Below are 12,867 nucleotides of genomic sequence, written 5' to 3'. Positions count from 1 at the left end.
AAAAATGAATATTTTTGAAGTTTAACTACGAGATAACTTTCTTCTTTCGAACGTTAGCGATATTTTTATGCTATTTTATTATTTCTATTTCAATTAAATAATTTAGTTGTCAATATTTGATTAAGATATTTGAACACAAGAAAAATTATAAAGTTATATTATATTATAAATTATAGAGTTATTTGTTTATCGCCTGTCAAGATTTATGATAAATTTTGTTTTTAAATAGAGAAGTAGATTTTAGGAAAACATTTTAATATAACTATTGATTTAATGCATAAGCAATACCAATCAGATAGCCCCGCTGCTATTGTTGACAACCGTTTTCTCTGTGGCGTCGGTATTGTTATTGGAATTCGTCTTGATGACATCCATCGGGTTGGTGTTGTCCCTCGGGTCGTCCAGGAAGTAAGTTATCATACTGCCCTTCCCCTTGACTTGAATCGTTCCGCGGCACGTGAGCGAATATCCTTTAGTGATCAGAATATCGCGAACTTCTTGGGTGACTTGAATACCGTCTAACACGCCCGTAGAATCCATCCTGGAGGCCACGTTCACGGCGTTGCCCCAGATGTCGTACTGCGGCTTCCTGGCACCGATCACGCCGGCGACCACCTGCGCAATCCATGTCGCGTATTGAGTCTTTTCTTCTTTGAAAATCCTCGACAGCTTTACCGAGATTTTCTTTCTCGCAGCTGGGTTCAAGTGCTATGCAGACGAAATAATGAGAATTCGATGCGCTACGAGAGAGAACGTCGCGGAAGAATAATTGCGCGTTTAATGCAGGGACATTAAAGTTAAGCCATCTCTTCGGTATTAAAAAAAAAATACAGGCGCTTTTTAGAATATACTAACAATAAATAATATGTACTAAAATTTGTGAGAAATTGGTATCAAATTTTATCAAGTTGATTTTATCAAATCAAACATAATCTTTATTTTCTGAATTAATTAAAATTGATAAAAAATATAATTTTGTCGATTTATTATTGTCACAAGTTTTCAATATATTTTCGGATTCTCTTCTATACGTTTCGTCGCTGAGAGAGAGTCTAATTTATGATTTATTTACAAAGGACGCAATGGTTGAGCGCGCGAAAATTGCTCGTTTCATGTTCTTCAATATTACCGGTCCGATGTTGATGCCCACACGCATGCGGAAGTTATTAAAGCTGTGTTCATTGACATAGGCCAGCTGCTCGCGGATTCTTAGGGCGTAATCCGCCATAGCGACTACGTGCTTGAAATCTCGCATGTCGCAGGTGCTTTTCGTTAGGCCTAAAGCAACAGAGAGAGACAAGAGTGAATTTTGCGCGATAGTGGTGTCCCGATCGTAGTATTCTAATTAGAGTAACGAGTCCGCGTTGTTAGGAAATTGTTAGGAAATTGCGCGAAAAGTCAAGTGGCCGTGGGAAATTAGATCTGCCTTTATGGTACTAGAGAAACTCGATTGCAAGAATTAAAACAGGGAATTTTTGACGTGAATTTAATGCGGAAATACATTCGGTGGTGATAAGTTAATTAATATATATAAATAGATAAGTTAAAAGTTAGTTATCGAGATATGCAATGAAGATAATATATTTTATCATGCTTTTGCGAATTTACGAGTCGCCAAATCGGTTAAAAAGAATCAAATTTAATTCGATTAAATTCGATCGATTCAGTGATTAATTGCACACGCAGTGCCTCTTCTCTTCTAAAGCGGCATAAAAGCTCATGGCACGGAAATGGGGGCAAATGGACGAAAGGCTCGTTGAATAGCGATATCGCTAAGACTTGGCGAGAGACATACCCGAAGCGGCCATATACGTAGCGCCTGTGCTCTTGATCTTCTCGATGTACTTAAATTGCTCCTCGGCGAGTAACTCGTCGAAGTCAGCGATGATTTCGTTAAGAAGCCTGAGGCATTCCACGCCCTCGTTATTCGCTTCGAGCTCTACGTAGAACTCGGAAAAATTCGGTATCGAGGCGAACATAATGCACACAAAGTCGCATTGTTCGTGGTATAATTCCTGCGAAACAATCGACATCATTGTCTTGGACATGTTCCTGTTTAGATAGTCTTTTACAGACTAGATTCGGATATTTGGAGGAAATCTTATTAGTTTTGTCACTGTTAAACAGTCATAATTTTCGAACAATTGTTTTGATTATTTTAATTTTGAACTTTTAGTGTAAAAAATTTCTTCCTCTAAAAGTTTATTTTAATTGTTTTGGCTTTTGTATGGAAATAAGTCAAGACTGAATTTCTAACGAGTGGCATTGAAATCTATATATATATCTGATTGATATGGTCTAACTTGATATATCAAATTCAGAATCGCTTCTAGACAGGACAGAACTAATTAGGCAAATAGGTATATACTGTTGAAATTCAGTCTGCAATCTGGAGATTGAATGATTTAACACGTCGGTTGTCAGGTGGTCTTAATTTATGTGTACAGCTGGGGTGAAATTTCGAAACTTTAAGGGTAATCCTTAATCGATTCATAAATATGCGACATTAAATATGCAATATCTAAGTAATCTTTATGCGGCAATCTCAGGATTATCATATGAAATTGTTTAGGATTAATGATTAATATATTTACGATTTAATTAGAGGAAGAATGGAAAAGCGAAGAGACAAATGCTGCTTTTATGAAAATGTTGACACGAAGCTTGGAAGAAAGATGAAACTCAATTAACTTTATTGAAGTGAACTTTAAAATATACAATAAGACTTTATTCTATGTACATCCGTTTTCCAGTTGTAAATTGCTGTTTAATCTGTAATAACACAACCTCGTTAGGAAATGTCAAAATATATTATGAATATTCTAATATTTGTCTTTATGTCTATTGTATCTCGAGCACTTGTCAGCGCGCGTCAGGGTACAAAAGAATCGATCGGTAATTAGTATAGGTATAGGTCGCGTATAGGTCAATGAAATGTTCAAACTGTTTTATTTGACACATAGATGTAATATGTAACAATATCATTTATTGTGTTTTATGCTTAATGCACTTAAAAAATTGTAAAAATTGTTTAAAAGATTTTCTTCGAATTTTTTTGTTACATAGAACTTACATCTGAATTAACAGTAGAGAGAAAATGGGCGGCCACGTGTTCCGGAAGTATATTCGCGAGCAGTTTCTGGTTGTAGGCCTTCAAGTGTTCCATTTCCTCTTTCTCCTCGGTCGCTTGCAACTTCCACAGGAAATCCAATCTGTATTGGTACACAGTGCACGTCAATATTCCTCGCCTATATTTGCCATGAAAAATATCTCAACAAACTATATTATGTTTTCCAGATATTCTATGAAGTATATTGACATCTGCGATTTTAGAATTTTTCCTTTAATGCGTACATGCAATTGGCAGATTTTCATAAATCTGCACATGATACACGTATCTTTTCAGTGACATATTTGTTTTAATTAGATTTCGAAAATTTCAATATATTCATGAAATATCTAGTATATAAATTTACTCGCGCCTCTATTATATACGCGGCTCCTGTCTCGACTACGAAATTATTCTGCGGGAATCAGTTCATGAGATCGTCGATTAGCAACATTGTTCGCTACGAGATGAAGGCTCTCGTGGGAAATTTCACGAGGGCCTCAAAGGTTTATAACGTGCAAGTTCGGGATGTATCTACGAGCTGACGTTGCGTAAGTTTCGGGAGGGCGTAAATGTTAAAGTGTAAGCACGTTCGAATGTTCGACCTGTAGGTCGCCTCTGTGTGCTGGGAGTGTGCTACTAGGCAGGCCATGAAGAAAATCACTAGAACTCCCGCCAACCATCTTCCAGCAGGCTCGACGTCGTCCTCATTTAGTGCCTGGTAAATGCTGACCCCGAGATAACAAGCCACAACGATGCTCAAAACGGCTACTTTAAAGACCGATGTTAAGATCTGATACACCGCACAGGTTACCATCACGAGCATCACCAAAACCGGAAACAACTGCAATCAGTGATAGTTGCGGAATGTCAGTCGGTAGATCTTTGTAGTTTCGTTATAATCTCTCTATAGTTACTCGTACCAAAAATCTTCTATTAACGTCATGGAATTGTGCCAGAATAACGCGAATGCTTTCCTCAGTTATAAATTTCTAAAATTTAATTGTTTTAATCGTTTAGAATTTAACATCAATTTTGCATGAATTATACTAATATCTTATCAAAGGATTATGCGTTCATTAGACTTGCACAGCTTTTTCCCCATCAGTTAGCTAAGTGTAATCTCTTCTTTTGAAAGAAGTACCTCTAATCTTTTCTTATTATCCGCGTGTCTTTTACAACAACTTTGCGGTCTCGAGCGAAAGCTCATTTAACCAATATCTTTCAACGCCGATATCATGTTTACATTTAACTTACGTCGCAGAAAAGAATGTAATCACAGATGCCAGCGGCATCGGTATTCTCTGTTGGTACTCTCATTACGCTGGGATTCTCATTTTCGGCGAAAGGCGACGTGTCATTGTTGATGCAAGCCTCACTTCCGGTCAGCGTGATCTGCAGTGAGAAAATACGACACGGATTGGCCATTATTTTTCATTATTTTATTCAGAACGTTCGATCGCTCGCAATAAATGTACAATCTGTTGTACGACCGATGTTCTTTCCGTCCGTTTGTAATTCAATCATGCGGAATGTTCGCGGCAACTATTATTCCGCGCTCGCGTTCGATTTATCACCGTAAGTTTTAGCACAGCAGGTTCTAATTACACGGTATAGTTTTGACATAACGAGTTTTCCGAAGCAAACGGAGTGAGACTGGTTATTGGATTTAAAAAATGAAAACGAGAAAGAAAGGAAAGTGAGCCGAAAGCTCATTAAAGTTACGAATATATTCAATATTACGCATGATTAATGTCTTATAAGACTAACGGATTTTATATTTCAGTTTCCCGAATATTAAAATTCTTGAATCATTGAATTTGTTCAAACGTTAAACAACGCTTTGTTCGCTTGAATTTCTGAAGCTTCGAATTTCGTGCTTTTGCATCAATAATCTCAAAAGTAATAAAGTAATGCAAATTTTTGCATATATTAAGAATGACATTTTATTCACAAAACGTGAAGATGTTATTGCTGTTAAGAAGTATTTAAGTAGCAAAATTTGACATAAAACGCAAGCAATAGGGACATTGAATTACTATTACTTACCAGTGGCGATAGTACTGTGATAAACGTTAAAAACACGACGATGGACGCAATGCTCTGCGCGATGATGCGATTTTCGAAGATCTGTAATGCCATGCTTCTCACCCATACCGGCACCCTCTGCAAAACGCGCACGATTACCACTTTCCTCTCGACTAATTAAATCGGATAAATAATAAACGGCGCGATCCTCGGAATCATCGGGAAATTAATGGGCTTGCTTCGACCAGGATCACTGGTTTCGGCAGTGACCTGGAAGCTTGCCACTTGGTCAGGGTCAAAAGGAAGTGGCACTCTTCCAAAGAGTTTTGTCATCGACCCGATGTCGTATGTGATGTATCGTGCGATTTATTTAAATCGCATTTATTTACAGACGTATTACGGACATTTTTATATAACAGCAAGGATGGAAATAATTGCTATTGCGAATGTATAGTTTTGCGATTCCAGGGTAAGCGGTCTCTAAAATTCATACATGTATATCCAGAGACACTTATGAGCTCTTACCTCGTTCTTTTCCGCCAATAAAATGCCATTAACCAGGGCTATCACCAGTATGCTAATCGCCGTGCAGACGTAGAAGTATACGCTCCTATGAAGACAAACGGGATATTTTTAACGCGATTTTTCACGAAGTTTTTTTTGCGAAAATCGTTTTGATCGTCGCCATCAGATTTATGTCGCCTTATGCTAACTTATCGAACGATTTTCGCACAAGTGTCTATAAATATTGGAACGAAGGACAATTCGACGTTAGTAAAGTACGAGTGGACTTTACACATCGGGTCTCGAGAGTGTAATAAAAGAAAGATATCGCTGCCGCACTATATAGAAGGTAGGATTTATTGGCACGTGTATTTACCCGGCTAGGGTGATGGCTATTGCGACCACAACGACCATGTAGACGAAACCGGAGCACACAAAATAAGCCGAGAGCATCCTGTCCCTCTCGCGCGAGTACTGCAACAGGTTATTAAAACAATTACAATATCGCGCATTGCTTTCACGTTTTAGTATGAGCCGTTTACTACTAACGGCCGTGCTTTTAATCATTGGTTATCGTGGGCAATTTTGTTGCGGACTTTCTTCTCGACGAGAAAATGCAGAAAATGTATTCCGTTCAATCGATTACCTACGACGCGCAATTCAATCACGCGGAATCCGAATAATCCAAATACGCGCTTAGCGAATTAACCAAAATTAAATTTAAACGACTTTCTATTAACGTGAATTACCGCGTCGATTGGTAGGTCGCGTTCAATTGTATAGGGGTGGACAGTTTAGTACTTTTAGCAATTACAGCTTGTATTTTATCTATAATATTATTTCTATTAAAATAATTATATTTCTAAATTATATTTCTAAATCGGAGGAAATTATTTTATAAAAATTTTATAAAAATGCTATGTTTATACCACGTATATGATATTCTATAAAAATAAAATTGTTATTGTACAAATTTGATAGTATAATTATTTTAATAAATGCTATTGCGTTAATCAATGAAAAATTTCGTATTAAGATTTATTTTATTAAGTGGTATGAAGCTATTAGACGAATTTATTCATCTTGTAATGTAATTTACCTTTTCTTCGACATCCGGTCTTCGAAACGTTAATATAAACGGCGTACAATGCTCCGCTCTCAATCGATCTATGCTTCTAGCATCGATCGCTCTCATCAGGTATTCGTTCACTTCATCTTCGGGATCCTTTTCGCCCTCAATGGGTTCGCCGAAGCCTAATCTGTTGAAAGTTGAAACGTACGCAGCAAGTATTATTCGAGTATAAAATGCCATCGTAAAGCTTACTCAATGACACATTTATCATGATGTAATTCCAACATAACATTTATTACGGATTAACACGTTATTTTATCTACTTGTTACGATATTATAGATTTTTATTTTACTCATCAAGCCATTTATTTTTAAAGGATGGACAGTATGATTAATTTATTTTATAATTGCTTGTACGAAATTGGAAAACACAATACGATATGAAAATGTAACAGTTACGATTGTTTTCTAATTGAGATAGAATTAGGTAACGTTTGGATATCTCATAATTATTGACAATTTTCGGAAATTATTTAAGCGATGAGACTGTAATATTGTGACGTTATAATGTCAAGGGTTAAGAGATTAAGTAGCAATAATAGAGGAGCTCTTACTTAGTTTGTTTGCCGTGTTGGGAACCGTGACCCATAACTCTCATCTCTTTGGACACATTACCATTCGCCGGGAAGGTTTTTCGCATCCCAGAACTAGTTATGTTATCCTTAAATGTGTCTCCCGGGACGATCAAGTAGGTTCTGATGTTATGGTCCTTTAAGTACGCATTTCTTTCGCCCCCGCGGCCTTCCTCGACTTCGTAATACCCGCCCAAGCAATCTAAAGTCTCTTTCGTGATGTGCACACGTCTGCGAAACATACCTTCTGTTTTATATTAACTTGGTCGATGTAATGACCCGATATTAGGAGAACTGTCTATCAATAAGAATAATATGTTTGCCATACGATTGTTTTACCTAAAGTTACGCACAAAAAACCGAAAAGTTTTGTACGAATCGAAGTAAAGAACTTATATAGGATATACCGACGTAATTTATCGCCGCCAATCGAAACTAAGTTGAAGAGGGCAAGTCAGTCAAGGGCTGACAAACCTCGAGCAAAATTGCTTGTACTCACCCGGGTATACCTCCGCTTTCCATGTAATTGGCTAGGGTCACGTCGTTGCTCCAAACATCAAACTGCCATTTTCTCAGACCGAGAACCCCACAGTGAACCCGGCCAGTATGGATACCGACTCTCATATTCACGTTTACGGCCATTACTTCGCGAACCAATCTAGGGAGATACGGACGCGAGAATTTATTGTTTTTCCTATCATTAGGCGTAAGAAATAGTTGGATAACTATGTTCGTTGTCCAAGTTTGTGACAACAAACAAACTTTCTCGCCATTAAGTGTACTCAGCAGTGGTTACTTCGGTATTCAAAGCTTCGAATTTATTGAAAAAGTTCTCGAGTATTTATTAACGAAACAAGAAAGAAACATTTATGTGTAAATATGTTGACTTTTTCGCGACAAAGTTACCCATTTCAGCTAGTCTCCAATTACAATGATTGCTCTTCAAATCCTTTTCTTACGTATATATTTTTCACATGCATTTATTAGTACAATTTGTCGCAAGAATTCTATATCGAACGTTATAAGTTTTGCACGCGGAAAACTATTTCGATCGTGGATGAAGCAGCGGCAAGTTCGATCAAGAGAAACTTACAGCGAAAGATTAACGCAAGATTATCGAATTGAAATTTAAACGCATGTGCTTATGAGGAATTCGTCTGCATGCAGTGACCCGTGGATACGAGGAGCCTTTCATGACGACGCGAATCAACCTCAATCGTGAACATATATATCGTGCTCTCTGAGGAAATCTCCTCTTTGACGATGAAACGCGTTTTGTGAAAACACGAAACGAATCAAACATGGGATATGTAGCGCACGGATACAGCTCCGCCGGAAGTTCTGTGGTCGTCTCGTGGATCTAAGCGCGAAAACATCTATATTGCTCGGATGTTACTTTGATCTACCTAGTTTGTGTCTCTCTTACCCCTTTTCTTTCTTTTTTCTTTGTATATATCTATTTATCTATCTCTTTTCTTCGGCAACTTTTGAGATTTTATCTTCGGCTATTTCTATCTTTAATTGTTTCCTTTGTTCGCTGTCAAGCGAGCCAGGATAAGGAGTATTACGTGGATCTTTGATGTTGCTGATAGAACATATGATAGATTTATTTTGCTATTTTATGATTTTAAATGTAAATACGTTCTGAATCAAGACGCAGCTATCGATAATGCTTTAGCTACTTATTATCATATATATTGATCTTAAAAAGCGGCGTGTATATATATTATAGATAACACAACAGCATACTGTTCTTTGACGATAAAGTATATGATAAAAGCTTGACGAAACTGTTGCATGAGAGGTGAAGGAATGTGATGCAGACTTACGTTATTGCATCGATCATGTCCAATCCCATTTCTACGCAACAGTGAGCGTGATCGGGCCGTGGCTCCGGAAGTCCGGAAACGCAATAATAACAGTCTCCGAGGAGCTTTATCCTGAGGCAGTGGTGCTCAGCGGCTAGCCTGTCAAACCTGCGGGATATTTCCGAGAATTCAACGTAACGATTTACAATATCGAAGAAATCTAACTGTATATCGAGCGTGGATACCTCTCTACCTCAGAGAAATCGGAAAAGAACGCTTTACGTGGAAATATTATGCAAATCTTTGGCTTTTGCCATCAAACCAACTTCTGGGTTTCATAACAATATGTACAGAAATATCCGCTACTTTTTCTCACGTAACTCCACACTTCGTGCAACTTCTGTAATATTTTTCTGTACCTAGGCACACAATGTAACTTTTTCAACTCTTTTTATTAAATTTTTAATTGAATCTCTAACTAAATTTCTAATGTTATTATTACTATCTTTTTTTACATAACATTGATACTAAATAGGATTATGTGGAGTAAATACTGTATCGCGTTAAATTAATTTGATACGACAGAGAGATGACGCGTCAACAAAAGTAAGGACACTAATAAACCGAAGGATAATCGGTTTATTCAGATTAGATATTCAGCAACATCGCGTTCCGCACGGTGCATATTATACGAAATTAATTCAGGGCGCCAGAAGGGCGATATTAATATTTCACGCGTGCATCAAATCTACATAACGCATAGCGTGTATTATGTTAATCTAGTTTAGTATGATACGTAGGAAATAACAGTCCCCGATGAAGTGGCGTATATACGTAACTCGAATAGTAATTAAATCAATTATTATCGCGTTATCACTTAAGTCTTTGAGAGGTAATAGAGTTCCCTATTTCAATATTATAATATTGAAATATTGCCGTATTACGCAACATGTATCTACTTATGCACCATACAAAATGCATAAAAGGGTATATGTGTTTCGCAAATACATTCTGCATAAAGAATATCCGATGATTAGTTCGCTAATTCGATTTGATCAATTCGGGGGATAATTTTTTAATGATGCCGGGTTGCAGAAATATGATCTTACATTTTGAAGATTCAATGTTATTTACAAGTTGATTTTTTATCATTCCCTATTTTCTTTTCCGAGCATTTTTTTCGAAGAGGCATTTCTGTCTTCTCGCGTGGGGATGAAAGCGTTGCATTCGCAGAATACTGAAAAGTGATCTCGGCTGTACTGATACATGAAAGCGGACATCATCGCGAGGAATGAAAGCGGCCTTTATGACCTCTTAGCAAATCCCTCTTGGTTGCAGGATAAGTACGCCCTATTGACCCGAAAAGTTACTAGAGACGCAAAATCCATAGCTATCGAAAGACTTTTCGAGCACTCGTAGGACATAAGGACATAAGGTACGATAGAGGAAAGCTTTAAGAGTGAAGGGTGTTGAGAAACTCTTGACACAAACGTAGCAAATTGACAATATTCATCAGAGATAAAGGGCGAAGCTTTAATAAATGCAGACTTAAAAATTGATCCAACATTCATAGAATATTATTTTATGAATGTAATTTTCTCGTAAATTTAAAAATATTTCAAATTATTGAAGTCAAACATCAAATTTGTCTTCCTGTAAGTAAAAATAATGAGGAAAAGTTTTCGATAATATTAATTTAATATTAAGATTATGATAACGTATGTAGTTTGCGAAATGCAAGCACATTTTGATGTCAAATTGATTTTTGACGAAGTGCAATCTGTTGGTGAGATTTCAAAGGGGATTTGTATTCGGAGGAATAAGAATGTTCATAAGACTTAAGAGAGTCAGTATCAGAGGCAATAGAATTTTATTGGGAGAAGGAAACGGAAAGAAATTGATATTTCGATCGAGTCGAATGGGTGGAAATACACATCGTGGATACAGTAGTCCGTTACGCTTCTTCTAAACGTTTTCTGAACAGTAAATAAAAATAGAGAAAATTTCAATGTATGCAAGATTGTGATAGAGTAGTTCTTTTCTCGAGATTTATCGACTGTGTTAAAATTGTATTTTATTAATTCTCAGTAGAGTAAATTTTTCAAGTTATAATAATGGCATTTTATTTTTGGAAATATTAATTTTATGACCGTGTTTCTTTCTGAGAAATTTGTAATTAGCAAGAATAAAAGATAATTGAGAATTTATTGAGAAAAGCACAAAATATTAATATAATAGTACATTATATCAAAAAGGTACCTATAGAAGTTTTTATATTATAATATAATATACCTTTTTATTATACTAATATGTAAAGTCATCAACGACGCTGACAATTTGACTAAAAACCGTTTATCTATCCTAATACGCGTTCTATTATACATTTTTTTATAGATTTAAAATTAATAATAATCTTTTCGTATAATAATCTTTTTATTATATTGTAACGTTTCTTACCGTGCAAAAAGTTCGTTGAGCAATCTGACGAGCTCTTCGGCAGTGCATTGATCAGAGAGCGAGGTAAATCCACAGATATCGGCGAACAAAATGCTGAAATATTTGGTAATAATAATAATAATAATAATAAAGTCAGTTATTTTAGTTAAATTAATTTTCAAATTAACTTTCAATACGGACAGTCCCTGAATAAGCACTTTGGTGAAGAGTTCTGTAATTACTTTGACTTTAGCAGGTCTCAAACGAGCCACGGGCAAGTATCGAGTCACACATTTTAGAAAGGGGAAACTAGAAACGAAAAATTGTCACAAGTTCGCGGAAACTCGGTGAAGTTAAATGAACATGACATTTGCTCTTTGAGAATTCGCCGATTAAGTTAGATTGACCTGAGCTTGGTGAGACGTCTGATACGAGAGATCGGTTGTAACATCTCAATCCACTTCAAACTAATCTAGAATTCTCTCTATGCAGCCACGTGTGCTTATCATGTTGCGTGCACGGCACCGTGATAAATCGTCAAGTTTTGAAGCATCTGGCGTGAGTGCATTATAGGACGATCATGCATATCACCTCATACATGCTGTATAATGTGCTCACGATAGTGTAATTATTTGTAATAATCTCAGTGATATGATGTTATAATATCGATCGTAAATTATATTAAAATACGTTTTCTGATTTGTAATTTATAATAAACTGTGTGTGATCAAACGTAGCGCATGCATTTTACGAAGAGCTTAAATTCCCAAAAGATGCAGATTTTATGATAGGGCAAAAAGTCGGCCGTTTATGCCGCAAGCAAGGATTACAAAGTTTAACCTGCTGCGAATTTCAGTTTAAGTAGCGAGCACGCATAGAGGACGTAATGTATAAAATAGTTATGTAAATTTCCTTGAGCTTATTTAGTAACAAAGCGGAACTGGGTCTCATTTGCAAAATGTCAAATTGACATTTTCGAAGTGACGTGGTTCTTTTTGGTTCTTTTTAAAGTTGCGCGTCTTAAATGGCTGCTATTTGTTCGCAGACCATCGGCGCGACGTACCTGACGTTCTCATGTCTTTGAATATAAATTTTGTGAAACATCGTGTCCTTCGGTTTTCCGGCTATATCGGCTTTCATCTCCATAGCGACGTGCCTTGGTAATACGCTGAGCAAAAGCCTTTCCTGAAAAATAAGTTACAATTAACTATTATTATCATCAGGATATTTACACTTGCCTAAATTTAAAAAAAAAAAAAACAATAAAATTAAATAGAG

General features: G+C 36.5%; 1 protein-coding gene across 3 annotated transcripts in view; it reads right to left on the bottom strand.

Moving 5' to 3' along the window:
- Nucleotides 1-12,867, bottom strand: part of LOC139778620 (adenylate cyclase type 5-like) — a 21,046-nt gene extending 8,179 nt beyond the window's left edge. The window contains exons 1-15 of one of the 3 annotated variants that reach the window (XM_071716659.1): nt 12,653-12,867; nt 11,611-11,703; nt 9,175-9,321; nt 7,845-8,003; nt 7,328-7,576; nt 6,741-6,900; nt 6,018-6,115; nt 5,663-5,747; nt 5,159-5,275; nt 4,367-4,504; nt 3,700-3,953; nt 3,074-3,212; nt 1,796-2,015; nt 1,130-1,278; nt 289-615 (exon numbers count right to left, since the gene is read on the bottom strand). In XM_071716659.1, the coding sequence (XP_071572760.1) occupies nt 292-615; nt 1,130-1,278; nt 1,796-2,015; nt 3,074-3,212; nt 3,700-3,953; nt 4,367-4,504; nt 5,159-5,275; nt 5,663-5,747; nt 6,018-6,115; nt 6,741-6,900; nt 7,328-7,576; nt 7,845-8,003; nt 9,175-9,321; nt 11,611-11,703; nt 12,653-12,735 (2,415 nt within the window). In that variant the 5' untranslated portion in view covers nt 12,736-12,867 and the 3' untranslated portion in view covers nt 289-291. The remainder of the gene's footprint in view (nt 1-288; nt 616-1,129; nt 1,279-1,795; nt 2,016-3,073; nt 3,213-3,699; nt 3,954-4,366; nt 4,505-5,158; nt 5,276-5,662; nt 5,748-6,017; nt 6,116-6,740; nt 6,901-7,327; nt 7,577-7,844; nt 8,004-9,174; nt 9,322-11,610; nt 11,704-12,652) is intronic. The other 2 variants (XM_071716657.1, XM_071716660.1) reach the window with 2 other exon arrangements.

This window comes from Temnothorax nylanderi, unplaced genomic scaffold (genome assembly GCF_030848795.1).
Source record: "Temnothorax nylanderi isolate EJ_2023f unplaced genomic scaffold, tnyl_v1.0 TNYL_tig0189_pilon, whole genome shotgun sequence".
NCBI classification, from domain to species: domain Eukaryota; kingdom Metazoa; phylum Arthropoda; class Insecta; order Hymenoptera; family Formicidae; genus Temnothorax; species Temnothorax nylanderi.
Note: the sequence above shows the minus strand (reverse complement) of the source record. Positions and strands in the feature narration are given on the sequence as shown.